This window comes from Acanthochromis polyacanthus, chromosome 14, assembly GCF_021347895.1.
Source record: "Acanthochromis polyacanthus isolate Apoly-LR-REF ecotype Palm Island chromosome 14, KAUST_Apoly_ChrSc, whole genome shotgun sequence".
Taxonomy (NCBI): Eukaryota; Metazoa; Chordata; class Actinopteri; family Pomacentridae; genus Acanthochromis; species Acanthochromis polyacanthus.
In genome coordinates, this window is record NC_067126.1 from 5856228 (window position 1) to 5872445 (window position 16218).

At 41.2% G+C, this 16218-nt stretch overlaps 1 protein-coding gene across 1 annotated transcript in view; it reads left to right on the forward strand.

Moving 5' to 3' along the window:
* Positions 1–1031: 1031 nt before the first annotated feature.
* The window catches only part of tbx15 (T-box transcription factor 15), a 51216-nt gene continuing 36029 nt past the window's right edge, over positions 1032–16218 (forward strand). Inside the window, exons 1-3 of the mRNA XM_022217804.2 lie at positions 1032–2351; positions 9940–10147; positions 13449–13550. Of these exons, the coding sequence (XP_022073496.1) occupies positions 2165–2351; positions 9940–10147; positions 13449–13550 (497 nt within the window). The 5' untranslated portion in view covers positions 1032–2164. The remainder of the gene's footprint in view (positions 2352–9939; positions 10148–13448; positions 13551–16218) is intronic.

A 16218-nucleotide genomic window follows, 5' to 3' on the forward strand; every position in this document is an offset into this window, starting at 1 on the left:
ACGCGCCGGCTCTGAGATGCCATCGAGGCTATAATTGGGATCTAAACAGCAAACAGTTGGCTTTAGTTTTTACTGCTTGTGTTTAACGAGTTTCCTCCCACAGGGATTAAACCTCCTCCTCCACCCGCACCCACACCCCCCATCCACCCCCTACACCCCCACACAGGGGCGCACCAAGAATATTTACTTGTTTGCTTGGGTCGAACTTTACGCACGAAGATTTACGCTCAAACTCATCCAAAAATGTCACAACCAACACAAACCCGTGGCTTATTAATTAAATCCAAAATAAATATTGATATTCACATATTTTTTTACTATATCATTTTTTACAATATGATTGATTGATGATTATTTAACTTCTGATTGGACACGTTTTCAGTCTTTGCGCGCCATTTATTATCTATCTATCTATCCATCTATCTATCTATCCATCCTTCCTTCCTTCCTTCCTTCCTTCCTTTTCTCTGAGTTATTCCAGTCTCCTCGCATTTTTTTCCTTTAACAGGACAAATGCGCATAAATAGCCTCTAAAATCTTGATTTCCATCAGCAGCAGTTTGACTTCAGGCCTCCAGATCCTCCGTCGGGTCAGACCAGCAGTGCTTCTCTTTCTGCTCCTCCTGTCGCTTCGTTTTGCCCCTGATGGACTGGAAATGTGCAAAGTCAACCCCCCCCCCCCCCCCCCCCCCCCGGCAGAAGCTGATCGGCCTGCGGACAGATCACATGCTGCTCAGGGGGACAAATCTGTGAGAAACCGAGTCTGCTTTAAGAAAAAAATCACTCACCAGGAACCGATCATTTTCTGTCTAATTCCTTCTTTTGAAAACGCAAAAAATTCTAATAATTACTTAATGATTATTATTGTTGTTTAATTGTAGTATTTAGCTGCAGAAGTGGCCGAGATTTGCACTGATCCAAAATAATGAAGAATAAATGGTTACTTTCTCAAAAATAAATAAATAAAAGACACCGAGTTAGTGTCTGTTTTGAAATTGTTAATCAGTTAATCGAATAAATAATTCCGTTTTACTTCAGCCGAAGCTTGCTTTGGTTTATTTTTCGGTTCATGCGTTTGTACTTCGGTTTCTAAATGTTTGAGTGACCAGTAAATGAGTCCGCAATCAGACTAATGGAGGAAATAAACGGCAGAATGTGGGTAAAAGTTGGATTTTTAATTTAAAAAAATCACACCAGCTTCAGGATTTTCCCCCTCTCAGCCCCTTCATAAACACACACTTTCATTGCGGCCGTAATAAAAGCAGATTTCTCTTTTTCAGAGCTGCGGATCCGCTGAAACAAACCCCCAACAAGCCGAGCAGAGCCCGAGCCTCTGAGCCTCTGAGCTGCTCTGAGGACCCGCAGCTCGGCCCACCTGTTCTCTGCTCCATGGAGCTGTGGATGGGACTTCTCCTCACATCCCTGCTAATGAAGGAATCAGCGGCTCACACTCTGACCAATGCTGGGCTGAATGAGCGGCTGGAGGCCTCTGAGGGGAACCTGGAGCCGGATGGAGAAGCTGCAGGTCTGAGGGGCAAACATTAAAACCGTGGAGCTGCTCGGGTCAGTGAACGCACCACTGCGCTTAAACTGACGTGTTTTTATTGTTTAATGATTGTGTTCGCAGTGAAATGCGCCTTTAATCCAGATGCAGGAGCCTCCAGACTTCCACGGGCTTCATTCTGGAGGCTCCTCTTCTGCTCCTCCATTGGTCCCGGCTCTCCGTCTCGCCGTCTCTCCTCGCTTGTGATTGGCCGCCGGGGTTTGACAGAAGCAGCGGATCCGCCCCCTGTGCGCCCGAAAAAAACTCCTCCAGAAGTGAGTATCAATCAGAGAGAAGTTCGGGGGACAGAAAGAGAAAAAGAAAGACGCGAAGAGGAAGGACGCGGAGACGAAGCGACAGAAAAAGCAGAAATCCTGCGGACTTCGGTGGCGCGCAGCCGGGATGGCCCAGTCTGCCTCCGGGTGTCTGACGCCGCGTTTCTAGACTCACTTGGATTAACTTTGGACACTCGGTGAGTTTGTTCCTCCGCTGTGAACTCTGACGTGTGTGATTTTTTTTTAGTTTTTTGATTGTTTCGCTGCTCCACTGCCTCGGACAGACGGACAGACGGACGGACGGAGGGTTTTTCGCCGCGTCCCCCCTGCGGGCGGATTTGAGAGAAATGAGTGAGAGGAGGCGATCTGCCGCAGCTCTGAGCTCTAGAGCCCACGCTTTTTCCGTGGAAGCCCTGATCGGCTCCAACAAGAAGAGGAAGCTGCGGGACTGGGAGGAGAAGGAGCTGGAGTTGTCCATGGAGAGCCTCGCCACGGACGGAGAGGACGCGGCGCACTGCCTGGATATGGACCCGGGTCAGTCTCACGATCTCTGCGCTCAAAGTCCCGAGTCAAAACATGGCTCCACGCTCCGTGACCCACCCCACACCCCACGGCTCCATGTCACCGTGGAGGCTTTTCTCTTGCACAGATTCCGCTGCCTGTCGTAGCTGCAGGTCGGTTTGTGTTCGGGCCTGACAGAAACACGTTTTGTGGCGCAAAATTTTCGTCATTTTCCCGCAAAGAAGCGAATTTTAAGCAGAAAAACATCAAACGGTCAGAAAACCTTTTTAAAAAAACAAGATTTAAGAGCCAAATTGAATCTTTTTCTCTGTCATGGCGGGTTGAGGGTCGCCTTGTTTTGACTCCGGACTGATGGATTAAAGTTTCTCATTCCCCCAAACATCAGAAACAAACACGTTGCACGAGCCGCTGCGTAAAGTTGTTTTGCTGCTTGAACTCTGTTTGGTAACGATGTAAGTTTGGCTTCAGGCCTCCAGAGACCAAACAAACACTCAATCTAAAGAAGTTTAATCTCAAACATGAGCATTCTTTAAATCTTTAGAATAATTTTGTCCTCTGATCAGAAATAACTTCCGGTTAATGCGCAGAATCACATTTAACACCAAACGCAGAACATTCAGTGTGTTCAGGTGTGAAGCTGCTCAGAGAAGCTTTAAAGTGAAAATTAAATATCAGGTAATTAGAGTTAAAACGTTTAAACAGTTTAAAAACGTAACAAACCAGCAGACACAGCTTTAAACCTGCGCGTAAAATGTAAAAATAATTCCGCTGCAGCTTGAAATGGACGAGAAAAAAAAAAAACACAGCAAGAAAATCCAAAATAAAGAAAAAATAAAAACACATTTGTAAAGCGCAGTAAAACAAATGAAAGAAATTAAGTCTGTTAAAACTGGTCATATTTAGTTGTTTTGTTTTATTTTATTTCTTCATAATTAACCTGAGATGAGGCGAATTTCACAACGATGAAGATTTCTGAGCAGTTTAATTATAAATGTGTTTTATTTTTTTAATTTGAAGCTTATTTGCATCAAGTGAAGCTTTAATTCATTTTTTTACGACATCAGCACAACATTACTGCAATATTGATATTATTATAGAGGACATTTATTTCATCACACATTTAATAAAATGTTCCGGCTGCACCTTAAACTTCATCTTATCGCTGTTTGGAGGAAAACTGGAGCAGAAACTTTTAGCTTTTAAAATATTTCAGTGACTTTTAACCTTCAGTTTGACTTCAGACGTTTAGAAGCTTCGTGTTTTTAGCATCTGTGTCTGAAATGAGAATGAAGTTTGCTTTTAAATTCAAGAAAGCTCAGTCCAAACATGCCAACAAATTATATTTCTGAGGGGAATATTTTAAAAAGAGCACTTTAATTTTTAAATATTTAATTTTAATCAAAAATATATGAATCCTGGTGATGCTACAGGTGCAATGAGGCAAATTAAACATTTTCAGAAATGTAGAAACAAACAGAAGTGACGTCTCCAAACCTCTCCGTGCTGCTCAGACGGTCTGAGGCCGTTTGACCTCCGGGCCGCTGCGCCTTTACGCATGGCTCTGCTGCGCCTTTACGCACGGATCCTCTGCTCTGACCGTGCCTAAAAACCGCCCAAACACAAAACATTTCTTAAGAAAACAAAATGGAGAATAGTGATGTGAACTCATGGAGGGTCTGATCAGGGGGGTTGGTCCCAGAACTTCTCTTGGGAAGCTTGGAGTGTCTGCGCCGCGGTTAAATGAGGAGCTTAAAGCGACGCTGATTACAAGCAGCATGTTTGTGTTTTAAAAGGGCAAAGATAATCAACAGAGTTTAAAGGGGAGACGTCATTAAATGAGCCTGCAGACATTTTTTTAGTCTTGTTTTGTCTCATTTTGGCAGAAAAAGTCTTTAAGTTCATCCTCTCCTGGGTTTTTTTGTCTCGGCTGCTCAGAGGCTTGAATGAGGACCCAGTCCTCAGTTCTCCAGTTCTGCAGCTCTCTGGTCCCGCTCATTAGCAGACTGCGGCTTCCTGGCAGGTTCGGCGCGCCCTGGTCGGGTCCTAAAGCCTCGGACGACGGTGACCGAGAACAGCGAGCCTCTGTGGTCAGATTGTGTGGTTTAGAGGAATCCTTAACGGAGTGATTTTGTTTTTACTCAACTCCAGGCGAAGCTGGAAGCCGGCTGGTCGTATAACACGTTTATTAGCCTGCAAGACAAGGGGAGGACTGAGAAACCGAAGCAGGCCGCATTAACTGGCGGCCTGGAGGAGCTCAGCAGCAGAAAAAAGAAGTAGTTTAGCTGGAGCTCACAGAGCTGCTGCAGCCTCACGGCCAACACGCTCATCATCAGGGCCTGAAGGAACGGGCTGATCCCTAAAACCTGCCCAAACATCTGCTCATTAAACCGACCGAACTCTGCTCCTCTGCTTGTCTGGAGAAGTTTTTCTTCTTCTCTCTCAGTCTGATAGCAGAGACGTGAAGCAGGACTGAGGGTTTCACTGCGTGAGTCTCCATCAGCGGGAAACAGGTGCTGGATGCAGTTACTGTGCTGCTGTCCACTTCAGAAAGCTGCTGCAGCTTCACTGAACACAGTCACCTTCATCCCATTTACAGTCACAACATCTGGTTGATTTGCCCTTTTAAATGCCGAACGTTAAAGCTTATTGCTCCAATACTCAAATCTAAAACTGTATTTTTCTAAAGCACTGCAGGACAGCTACTAATGAAAACAAGGTTTCCTAATTCCAGCTCCACATATTTGATGTTTTTGTACATATTTTGTCAGATTTGACCGCTTAAATGTTTGAAAAAATTATGCAAACACAGTTATGTTTGAAGCAGGAAATAACTCTGCATCTGCACCGCAAACAAACAGAAAAGCAGCGTTTAGAAAATCCGCTGTAACGTCACTACCAGATGCAACAACAGGCCGGTTTTTACCCTCTAGATTTAAATCGCTCATCCAACCACTGAATCTGTTCTGAGAATCAGAATTATCTCCACGTGGATTCTTTTCTATGTTTGTCACCCAGTGCATGAATTTAGTGTTTGACTTTGTATAAATAAGAACAATTTCAGCCTGAATTGATGCAGAAGAAGCAGAAATTGATGCTTAAAAATCAGCAGAATGCAGGACAGCAAATCTAAATTTGCTTTAATGAGCTCATCTCGATATTAAAATGAAACCCAGCTACAGCTTTTAAACAGATACAGCTGTATGTCAGGCCAGTGTTGAAGTGATTCTTGTAATTATTCACATAAATGTAGAATCGTTTTGCGCGCAAAAGTACAAGTTTGCTTTTTACGCGCAGTCTGTCCGCGCCACATTTAAAACCTTAGTGCAATATGTTTCATTTTCTAATATTTAAACGTCAAATTCTCTCCTCTGGAGCTGCTCCAACGTCACAATAATCCGCTTTCTGATCACAAACCTCCTTTAAAGCACCTTTTCCCTCGCAGTAATTCCTCCTAAATGTATGTTTACTTCAGACTCTCGGCCTCCCTGATGTGACAACATGTGAACCGAGGACAGTTTGATGAACAGCAGCGACTTGATTAGATTCAGACCAATTAGTGGCCAGAGATGAATGTTAGTCTCAGTTTAATGAGGGCTGGCATGAGCTGATTGGAAGCCGAGAACCGCAAGATACAGACCGGAGTGTGTGTGTGTGTGTGTGTGTGTGTGTGTGTGTGTGTGTGTGTGTGTGTGTGTGTGTGTGTGTGTGTGTGTGTGTGTGTGTGTGTGTGGTAACCACAGCAGATGTCAGGACAGTGTTCTGCTGATTTGGCACATTTTTGTCCATCAATAAATGTCAGTTTTTATTTGAAATGAAGCAAAAAATTTTCCCATAAACTCAAATTTGCGTGACGCTGGACTCAAATTGTTTCCTGATTTGCCACTTTTTAGCCAAACGTGTTGCGTTTAAAAACCAGAAACGGACAAATGTTGCATTCTCGGTGTGTATCTGCCTCCTGGTCGCTGCTGAGCTGCCCTTCAGCCTGATGAGTCCCGCTCGGCCGGCGTTTCCCTGCTCTGCGTTCAGAGGCCAAATTATCTCATGTGATCGTGCTGCTCTCGCCGTCTGGAATGCGTCTGTCACCAGATGAGCACAGCAGATACGGAGCTTTTTGCTGCGGAAACATTCGAGCTTCGGTGCCAGAAATGGTCCGTTTTCTCTGGAATTCATTCAGATCATTAGCTGACCCCAAACCTCCGTGGAAGCGAGATTTATCCCCGTGTTTAGGTGACTTATTTTAAGCCTGTAAGCGACAGCTGCTGCACAATTACTGAGCCTCAAATCAGAGAAAAATAAATCCAAGTCCAGAGGAAAAAGAGCAAACACGTGAGAATGTCTGAGGGTTTAATCTGCAGCTCTGATTTAAAAAACGGATGCTTTTTTTTTTTTTAATTTAACCCCCAGAAGGTTCCAGTTTTATAGTTGGATAGAAACCACACGTAAGACTTGTGCAGGGGGCTGTAAATGTCTTTAAATGTGGCCCAAATTGTGCAAGAAAGGACTCAAAATGTCTCAAAGATGAGCCCAAAATTGAGCAAACTTTCCAAAAATCATCCAAAAAGTCTTTTCACTTGCAGCAAAAACAGCAAAAAATGCAACAAGACATAGAATATAGATTAAAGAAAAGGATAAACGTGTCCTTAAAGTTGTGGACTGTGACCAAAAAGCTGCAGATCCTCTTCATACAGGAATCCTTCAGTGTGTGATTTAATGCTATGTTGGTAAGATGACACCAGTTTTGTGCCACAGTAGTTACATTTTCTCATCAGTGCAGCAGATTTTAGAGGGAGAACATCCAAAAACACGACTTGTTCTGCAAAATCTGGTGATGAGGGTTTAATCTGCAGCTCTGATTTTAAAAATGGATGCATTTTTTTGTTGTTTCACCCCAAAATATTCCAGTTTTATAGTTAAACAGGAACCACACATGTGTTAAGTGACGTTGGATTCCTCTTTCAGTTGAAGAGGAAAAGCCCGTGCAATTATGCAATATGGTTCAAAAAAATGTCCAAAATGTGTTTAAATGTGGCCAGAATTGTTCAAAAATGGTCCCAGAAGTCTCAAAAATGTTTTAAACAAGCTCAGAAGTGTTCAAACTTTCTGAAAATGGCTCAAAAATCGTCCAGAATGTCTTTTAATTTGCACCAAATAACAACAAAACAAATAAAAAATGCAATGAATGAGAGAATATCGATAAAATAAATAAATCTGAGGGTAAATATGTGTTCTTAAGGTCCTCTGAATTAAAGGCAGTAAATTATAAGAATCCAAATGTGATTATTGATGAAATTAGACTTTTTTTGGTCATTTTTTTACTAAGATAAATAGTTTCCTCTTCAGTGCAGCACATTTAAAGGGAAATTGTCCCAAACTTGTCCAATATTTGACCTAAAAATTGTCCAAAATCTCTTTCAACTCGCACCAAATAACACAAAGAAAACAAACAGAGTGAATCCTACATGTGATTATTGACAAATTTAGACCACGTTTGTGCTGTTTTTGGCCAAAACAATTAATTTTATTCATCAGTGCAGCAGATTTTAGAGGAAAAACCTGAAAACAGTGAAACAGGAAAGAAGCTCATCCAGGTCTGTTTTATGATCAGAAGTGTAACAACAGTGTAGATTTGTAGTTTTACATCCCATAATCCTCCCAGCAACATGTAATAAGTGACTTTATGAAGTTTTATTCATCTTTCTGCACCAGTGTGAGCAGCTAGAAGACAAACAGTGGAACATCAGCCACTGTGGCACATTAAGACGATGGAAAGATTCTATCTGTGGTCATCACCTCCCCTCTTCCTCCCCTCTTCCTCCCCTCTTCCTCCCCTCTTCCTCTCCTCTTCCTCCCCTCCTCCCCCCTCCAGCTCTTCCTATCTCCTTCGTTCTCTCGGTTCCAGCGGTGGTGGTTTTTGCTCTGGGACTCTGTCCAGCAGCTCTGCATCATCAGATCTGTGTGCCCAGTGGACCTCCTGGTGTCAGAGCCCCCATAAATAAAACATTATTAGATTCTTTGGTGTTTGGGTGGAGGAGGTTCGGCTAATAAACCGTTTCTGAGGGTTTCATCTGCAGCTCTGAGGAGAAAACTGGAGCATTTCTTTGGTGTTTAACCCCGGAAGGTTCCAGTGTTCTGGTCAGATAGGAGCACACGTGTTGAAGAGGAAAAACCTGTGCAAAGTGGTGGAAATGTCTTTAAACTCAGACACAATTATGCAAAATAATATCCCAAAAGAGCCGAAACGTCTCAAAAACGACCACAAAATTGAGCAAACTTTCCAAAAAACGGCTCAGAAATCATTTTAACTTAAACTAAATAACAGCAAAAAATGTAGTCAGAGAAAATAGATAAAAATGATGAAGTTTGAAAAACCTTTTTTTTAAAAAAAGAATTTGATCTAATAAAACTGAATATAAATGTATCCTTTAAGTTCTGGACTGTGAGGAAAAGCTGCAGCTTGTCTCAATGAACAAATCCTACATGTTGTTATTGATGGAATTAGACCATTTTTACTCAATAATTACATTTTCCTCATCAGTGCAGCAGATATTAGAGGAAAAACTGCAAAAACTGGCGGTGAGGGTTTAATCTGCAGCTCTGATGTTAAAACTGATCCATCTTTTTAGTGTTTCACCCCAAAAGGCTCCAGTTTTATAGTTGATGAGTGAAGCAGAGTGATCCTGTGTTCCTCTTTCAACTGAAGTGGAAAAAACATGGAAAATGGTTAAAAATGTCTTTAAACTTGGTCAGAATGATGCAAAAATGATACCAGAAGACCAAAAGTGTTTCGAATTCACATACGAAATGAGCAACTTTCCAAAATGGCTCAAAACATTTCCCAGAATGTCTTAAACACAGCAAAAAAAAAAAAAACTGCAGTGAGATTTGGGCCCCAAAGCTTCCAGTTTGTCGTTAAATCAGAACCACGCTGTGTTCAGAATAATCAGAGATTCTGTTGAAATGCTGCATTCCTCTGTCAGCTGAAGCCTATTTAAAGTTTAAAAGTGGCTTGGATTTGGTGTCTGCTTCCTTTTCGGGGCTTTTTGGGCTTAATAATGCAGCAGAGGAGGCCATGGGTGCTTCTTCCTGGTTCTGAGGCCTCGTGTTTGAGGATGAAGTGAATATTTCAGATGTGAAGCGGCCGCTCGGTGTCTGAGCCTCAGACTGATGGAAATCTCTCCTGTAGGTCTGGAAAAGTGTCAGGATGGAAGAAACGTTTTATCTGCTGCAGCTCTGCGGATGGTCAGTCTGTAAAAGCGGGTCCAGGAGGAGCACTTTGAGGGGAAAATTTCATTTGCCGAGCGTTTCCCGTCGGAGCTCTGCGTTGTGTGGCCCCAATTTAAGCTTTAATATTTTCTGCGTCGCGTTTCAAAAGGCGTCACGCAGCATTTCTTCTGGTTCTGACATCCACCCAGAGTTCCATGACGACCTGAGCCACAGAGCCAAGCTAGGCCGCTGCTCTCCAGGCTGCAGGTGATTTGGAGAGAACCGCTGTGCTTTTTTCTTTCCTCAGAGAGCCAAGTTTCCTGCGTAGAAGCCTAAAGGGCATTAATTCCACTGTTTGAGCGCTGCCTTCTCATCATCTCCCTCATTTTCCCCTCAGACTCAGAGGCGAGCCCCGGCTCGGACGGAGAAGGTCTCGCCGAGAGGACGTCGTGCTCCTTCGGCTCCCCCGCCGACCTGGCCCCAGGCCCCTGTGAGCCGTCCCCGCCGGCCTCCATGGAGGAGATCCAGGTGGAGCTGCAGTGCGCGGACCTGTGGAAGCGCTTCCACGACATCGGCACTGAGATGATCATCACCAAGGCGGGCAGGTAGGCCGGACACACGCACACAGACTCAGAGTAGCCCTAAAGTTTAGAAAGAGGCGGGCAAGTGACTGTGCGTAAAAGGAGAACTTTACGCGTAAAATGCCAACTTGTACTTTTACGCGTAAAACGTTTTCTGTTCCTTTCTTGGTGACAAACAGCTACGTTTTCTCAAAATAACTTCCTAGGAGGTAAAGTTCTGACAGCTTAGACTCAGCTTGTCCCATATATGTGCACATTTATCAAGCGTGCGGCTCCAAATGCCCGCACCTCTGCTCTGTCTGGAGGGTGTTAATGTGTTGCACATGCAGGCCGCTCCGCTGCGTTCAGGCCTCCATGACGCGGCAGGTTCCTTCTGACGCTGGAGAATAAAGGAGAGCTGGTTCTAATTAATCTCTCTTTAACATGTTGGGCCTTTTCTCGCTCTCTCGGGCCAACAAGTCCAAACCCGGAGCGAGAACAGGAGCTGACCTGCGGATCCTGGAGGAAGGACCTTTCCCCCCGCAGACTCATCCGCTCCCCGAGCCCTCCAACATCTCCCCCCACGCCGAGAATCTTCATACGACGTGACTGATTCCACTTTTTACGGCAAATAGACCCTCTTTAAAGAGCTTTTATTATCGCGTCGAATATTTAAAGATTTCTGTTCCGTTTTGTAAAAGGTTCTGACAATATTTACAGAGTCAGAAATGTAATAATTACATGTTAGAAACGTGAACATTTTATGACCTGAATGTGACAGCATATAAACTGTGGTCACATTTTTGTTGATTTTGTTAATAATAATATCGCGAGAAAATCAGTTCTGCCGTTTTATTTCGGGTTTTTACGCGTCTTTTTTTTAAACTGTTTGTACTCCATATCTCTACGGGATTTTAAGATGAGGCATTTTTTTTCTTGCACAATGGCTAAAAACAGCAGTTTATGAACAATCTGTTTTAATTAAAGAAGGATTTATTTATCCAAGCCGCTTTTCAGACAAGTGGAAAAACTCGTCTTTCGCCTGCAGATCTGAAAATAAATAAAATACTGTCATTTAACTGTATTTTATTATTTTAACAGAAGAGCTGCATTTGTTTTTAATTTTTAAAATAGTAGATCTATTGGATATATTTAGTCCATCTAATTAAATCTGGTATTTTCTGCTTTTTTTCGTGCGTAAAATTAGATCAAAGCTGTTTTTCAGCTCTTCTCCTGTCGCCCGTCTCTCCTTACAGACTAAACTCTGCTGTGTTTTTTTCTTTTTATGAATTGGCTTTAAATTAGTAATCGGCTCATAAATGGAGCAACAATCAGTTCGCGCTGAAGCGGAGTGGAGGCGGACACGACCGTCGCCGCGCGCATTTCACGGCCTGCTCATAATAAGCCCATAAATCCCGAAGAGCAGAGAAGCAAGAAAACAGCCGCTCTTTTCTCATTACGCGGATTTACGACCTCAAAATGAAAACGGGGAGAAATGAACGTTTGAAGTGCAAAACGAGGAATTAAGTTGAAACGTGTCCGTCTCCATCTACAGACTGTTTAAAGCAGGAGCCCTTTAACCTCAGACTGCAGCTTTCACGGCGGTTTGCATCAGTTTGAGTCTCAGACTTTACAAGCTGCAGCTCAAATATGAAGAGCTGCTCGTTAAAATCATTTCTATTTATTGAAATATAAACTTTTCCACTTTCAGTTCTTCTTCAGATTTGCAGATGCAGAGAAAACCCTCAAAGGTCAGAGGTCACAGAGACAGTCTGCAAGACTGTTTGGTTTTCTGTCCACCAATGTAAATGAGCTGCACAAAGAGTGTGGATGGAAAATAGTTTTTTTGTGAATGTAAGAAGTGATTTTTACATTTTTTTTAAAAGGGTGTCAATAAAAAAAGGTGTCCAGCACTGAAACATGCAATACTACACAAAAAAATACACAAATGACTCGAAATGTCTTGAAAACAACTCAAAAGTTGACCAAATGTCTTGTAGCCTGAAAAAAATGGCTCAAAAATTGTCCACCTTGGAAAAAACTTCAAATATTTAATGAATATTGGGTGTTGTTTCAGTGCAGATGTAAGATAAATGAACTTATCTTTGGTGAAATGCAGCAAAACTGTCACTGGATCATAAAAAGATTGTCCAAAATATCTTAAACTTGCGCAGAATTGCACATAATCTGCCCAAATGACAAGAAAAACTTCCCATCATCACAAAAAACGTGTCCAATAGATCTTTTTATTTTTTGCAATTTGACCCAAAACTGTTTCTAAACTTGCACCAAAAACTAAAATGCTAAGAGTGAGAGAAAATGCATAAAAATGATGAAATTCAACAAACACTTGAGGTAAAAGCAGCTTTTTTTTAATGCTATCAATGAAATCTGCAGATAAATTCGTCCGTAAAGTTGTGGGTTGTGACCAGAAGCTGCAGATCGTCTTAATTAAAGTCGCTAAACGCTCTGAGAGGAAACTTTTAAACTAAATAAGGTGAAAACTGTTATGATTGGACGCGTTTCAGACGAAGCAGCGACCAGAACTTGTTAATGTGAAACAGTTTGCAAAGAAAATAAAGAAGGAATTGTTGAAATTAATCCCAAAAAACAAGCCCTGAGAGGAAAACAAATATCTGTAACAGTTTAAATATATGTTTTTTGTTTTTTTTATTAATAGGAGCTTTTAAAAACATGATGGAGACACAAAAATGACTCGGCATGAAGATTTCTGCTGGAGGAGGAAAAAATCAGCGCAAATGAAGCTTTAAAAACTGATTTTATGTCCTGAACTCGTGATGAAAACGGAGCTGCATGAATGAATCCAGTAGTTCTGATTTTACGTAACGCTCTGTTGTCATTTTCCAAAACAAACATAATCAGCATAATGAACATCTGGAGGGACAGATGTGCACGTAGCTGCATTGTTTTCATGCTGACGATGCTCACATCTGGAATATTCTGTGTTTCTTTTAGAATTTAACGCCTTTATGTTAAAAAAATCCCACTTTAAGACATGGAAGAGAATAAAACTGTTTGGTTTTTCTACTTTATTTCTAATTTTTGCAGTCATTGAATTGGAGAAATGTTTATTTTTCCTCCTCTGATCAACTTTTTTCCTTTTATTTTCAACATTTTCAGCATTTTTGTGTTGGTAACTGTTTAGTAAAACACTGCTTAAAGGACAAATAATCCAGAGTTTGGATTAAATGTGAGTTTTGAGCTGATTCACTGAGTCGTATTATTGGGTGATGTAAATGCTGTTTAACCTGTGATGCTGATGAACGTCTGGACAGAAACACTTTGACTAGACGGATCAGTGACGTGTTGTTTTTAATCCCTTCAGGAGGATGTTTCCTGCCATGCGAGTGAAGATCGCAGGTCTGGACCCTCATCAGCAGTATTACATCGCCATGGACATCGTTCCAGTGGACAACAAGAGATACAGGTACACAAAAGGACTTTAAACGTCTGGAAAATGAAGCAAAAATGGACCTAAATGCCTTCAAACCTGCCAAAAAAAGACTCAAAGTTGTTCAACATAAAAAATGTGACCAACAAGGAAGAAAAAAGTGCAATAGAACTCCAAAAAAAAGATCCAAAATGTCTTTAAACTTGCCCAAAATGGCTCAAAAAATTGTCCACATTACAAAAACTTGACCCTAAAATTTTTCTAAATATCTCAACTTGCCCAAAATGATGCAAAATATGTCCAAGATGATTTAAAAAGTCTTGAAAATGGTGTAAAAATTGACCAAAATGACAAAAAAATTGGCCAAGATAATACAAAACATGTTGAAAATGATGCCAGAAATGGTGCATTGTCTTTATTTTCCCAAAATGATGCAAAAAAATTGACCAAAACATCTAAACAAATGACCCAAAATGTCTTGAAATTTGCTCAAAATGATAGAAAAAGATTTCCAAAATTTCCTAAAACATCTTGAAAATGACCTAAAAAGTGACTAAAATGTCTTGAAACTAGACAAAAATGACAAAAATTGACTCAGAATGACACAAAACGTGTTGAAAATAATGCCAAAAATGGTGCAATGTCTTAATTTAGACAAAGTAATGCAAAAAATGACCAAAGCATTTTGAAAATGATCCAGAAAGACACTAAAATGTCTGGAAATTTCCCAAAATGTCACTAAACTTGACAAAGATTATATAAAATGATGCAAAAAATGGCCAAAACATCTTGAAAATGACTCAGAAAGAGACTACAATGTCTTGAAATTTGTCCAGAATTGCACAAAATTTGCCCAAAATGATACAAAAGTTGCCCAAAACGTCTTGAAATTTGCCCAAAAATGACCCAAAAACTGAAGAAACGGTCTTCAAATCTGCCAGAAATGACTCAGTGGTCTGTATTGGAGCTTCCTTCCTGAACAAAGCAGCAGAAACCAGCGTGATTGTCTTAATTTATGTCCCTTTCCATTCTCCTCCTGTCCAAATATATCCCACAGTTTAAGCGCTGCTAAATCAAAAATGATTTCATCCTTTTTCTGTGAGCTGATGCTCTGAACGCTGCTCGAGCTGCTTCTACAAAGTGAGAACGCTGAGTAGCTGCATTATTCACACACAGACGCTGCTGTCAGCAGAAGAAACGCTGAGAAGCTTCAGAAAGCCTCTAGTAAACATCTGTACGGCCACATGTGAGCACCGGGCTGGACGTGGAGCTCCGCTTTCCTGGACGCTTCTCGTAAACACTCTGACCCAGTTCTCATCCTCCAACAGTTCAGGACTAAACAGATGCTGCAGCGTTTCTCTGCTCCGTTATTCTGCAGTTAGAGTTGATTAAAAGGCTGCAGGAAAAGGCCTTGTGTGACGGATCTCTCTGGATATGCAATAAGACGAGGTTCTGGCCGGCAGCCCTGCAGCGGGAGCCGGGGAGGAGATTGAAATGTATTCATCATCCTGCTGAGCCAGAGGCCGCCTGCAAATAGGATAAGTCTCAGCGTTCACCTCTAATGATGGAAATGGGGGAAAAATGCAGCTAAAATGGAAAGAAAGTGTGTTTGTGACGTGTGCTGGACCTGGAGAAGGCTTTAAAAGTCGCTCTTATCTGCATCTACACGTGATAAAGATGCAAATAAACCAGATTCTATTATTATTGTTATTATTAAATAAACCAGATCCTGCAGCTGAACTACAGTTTGACCAGGAACAGCATTTCTACCATAAAAACAGGCAGATTTAGCACAGTTTAGTCTGCACCTGTTCCTACTGAAAATATCTGAAAAACATGATATTCCAGCAAATGTTGTTCAAACTGGAGTAAACAGAGCATTTAGTGAGCATCGCTGTAATAATGTGATATGTGGTTCTAATCGTTTTTTGATTCAGAGAAATAACAAATAATAATAAATAAATCACAGGCAAATTAATAGAATTTCAGTGTTATTTTAAGATATGTAAACAAAACTGTAACTCTATGATAAAATAGATTGTCCAGAATGTCTTTTAACTTTCCCAAAGTTGCTCCAAATTTGTGCAAAATGACTCACCGTGTCATGAAACTGATGCAAAAACTGACCAAAATGAATGGAACCAGCCAAAAAGAGGCACGGTAATAGGAAAACATACGCAGTATGACTCAAAAATGTCTTTAAACTCTCCCAATATTATGCAAAATGTCTTAAAATAACCTCAGATATGACAAAAACTTATCCAACATATATGTTTTTGCAGTATGACCAAAAAAATGTCCAAAATGTCTTTAAAGTTGCCCAAATGACACAAAATATCTGGAAAATGGTGCAAAAATTGATCAAAATGCCTTGAAACCCGCTAAAAATGTCCAAAAATGTGTCTGATATGGAGAAACCTGTGCAATACGACTTAAAAATGTCTTTAAACTGACACAAAATTTGGAAAAATGTGCTCAAAACTGTACAGTGTCATGAAAATGACCCAAAAGTTGATCAAAATGTTCTTTAAACTGGCCCAATATTATGCAAAATATCTTAAAAATAAACCAAAAATGTATGGCTCAGAGATTGTCCACCATCATCCAGCATGACAGGAAAGTGTCTGTGGAGAAACTTATGCAATATGACTCAAAAATTTACCGAAATATCTTTTAGCTTTCCAAAAATGACAAAAAAGGGCAA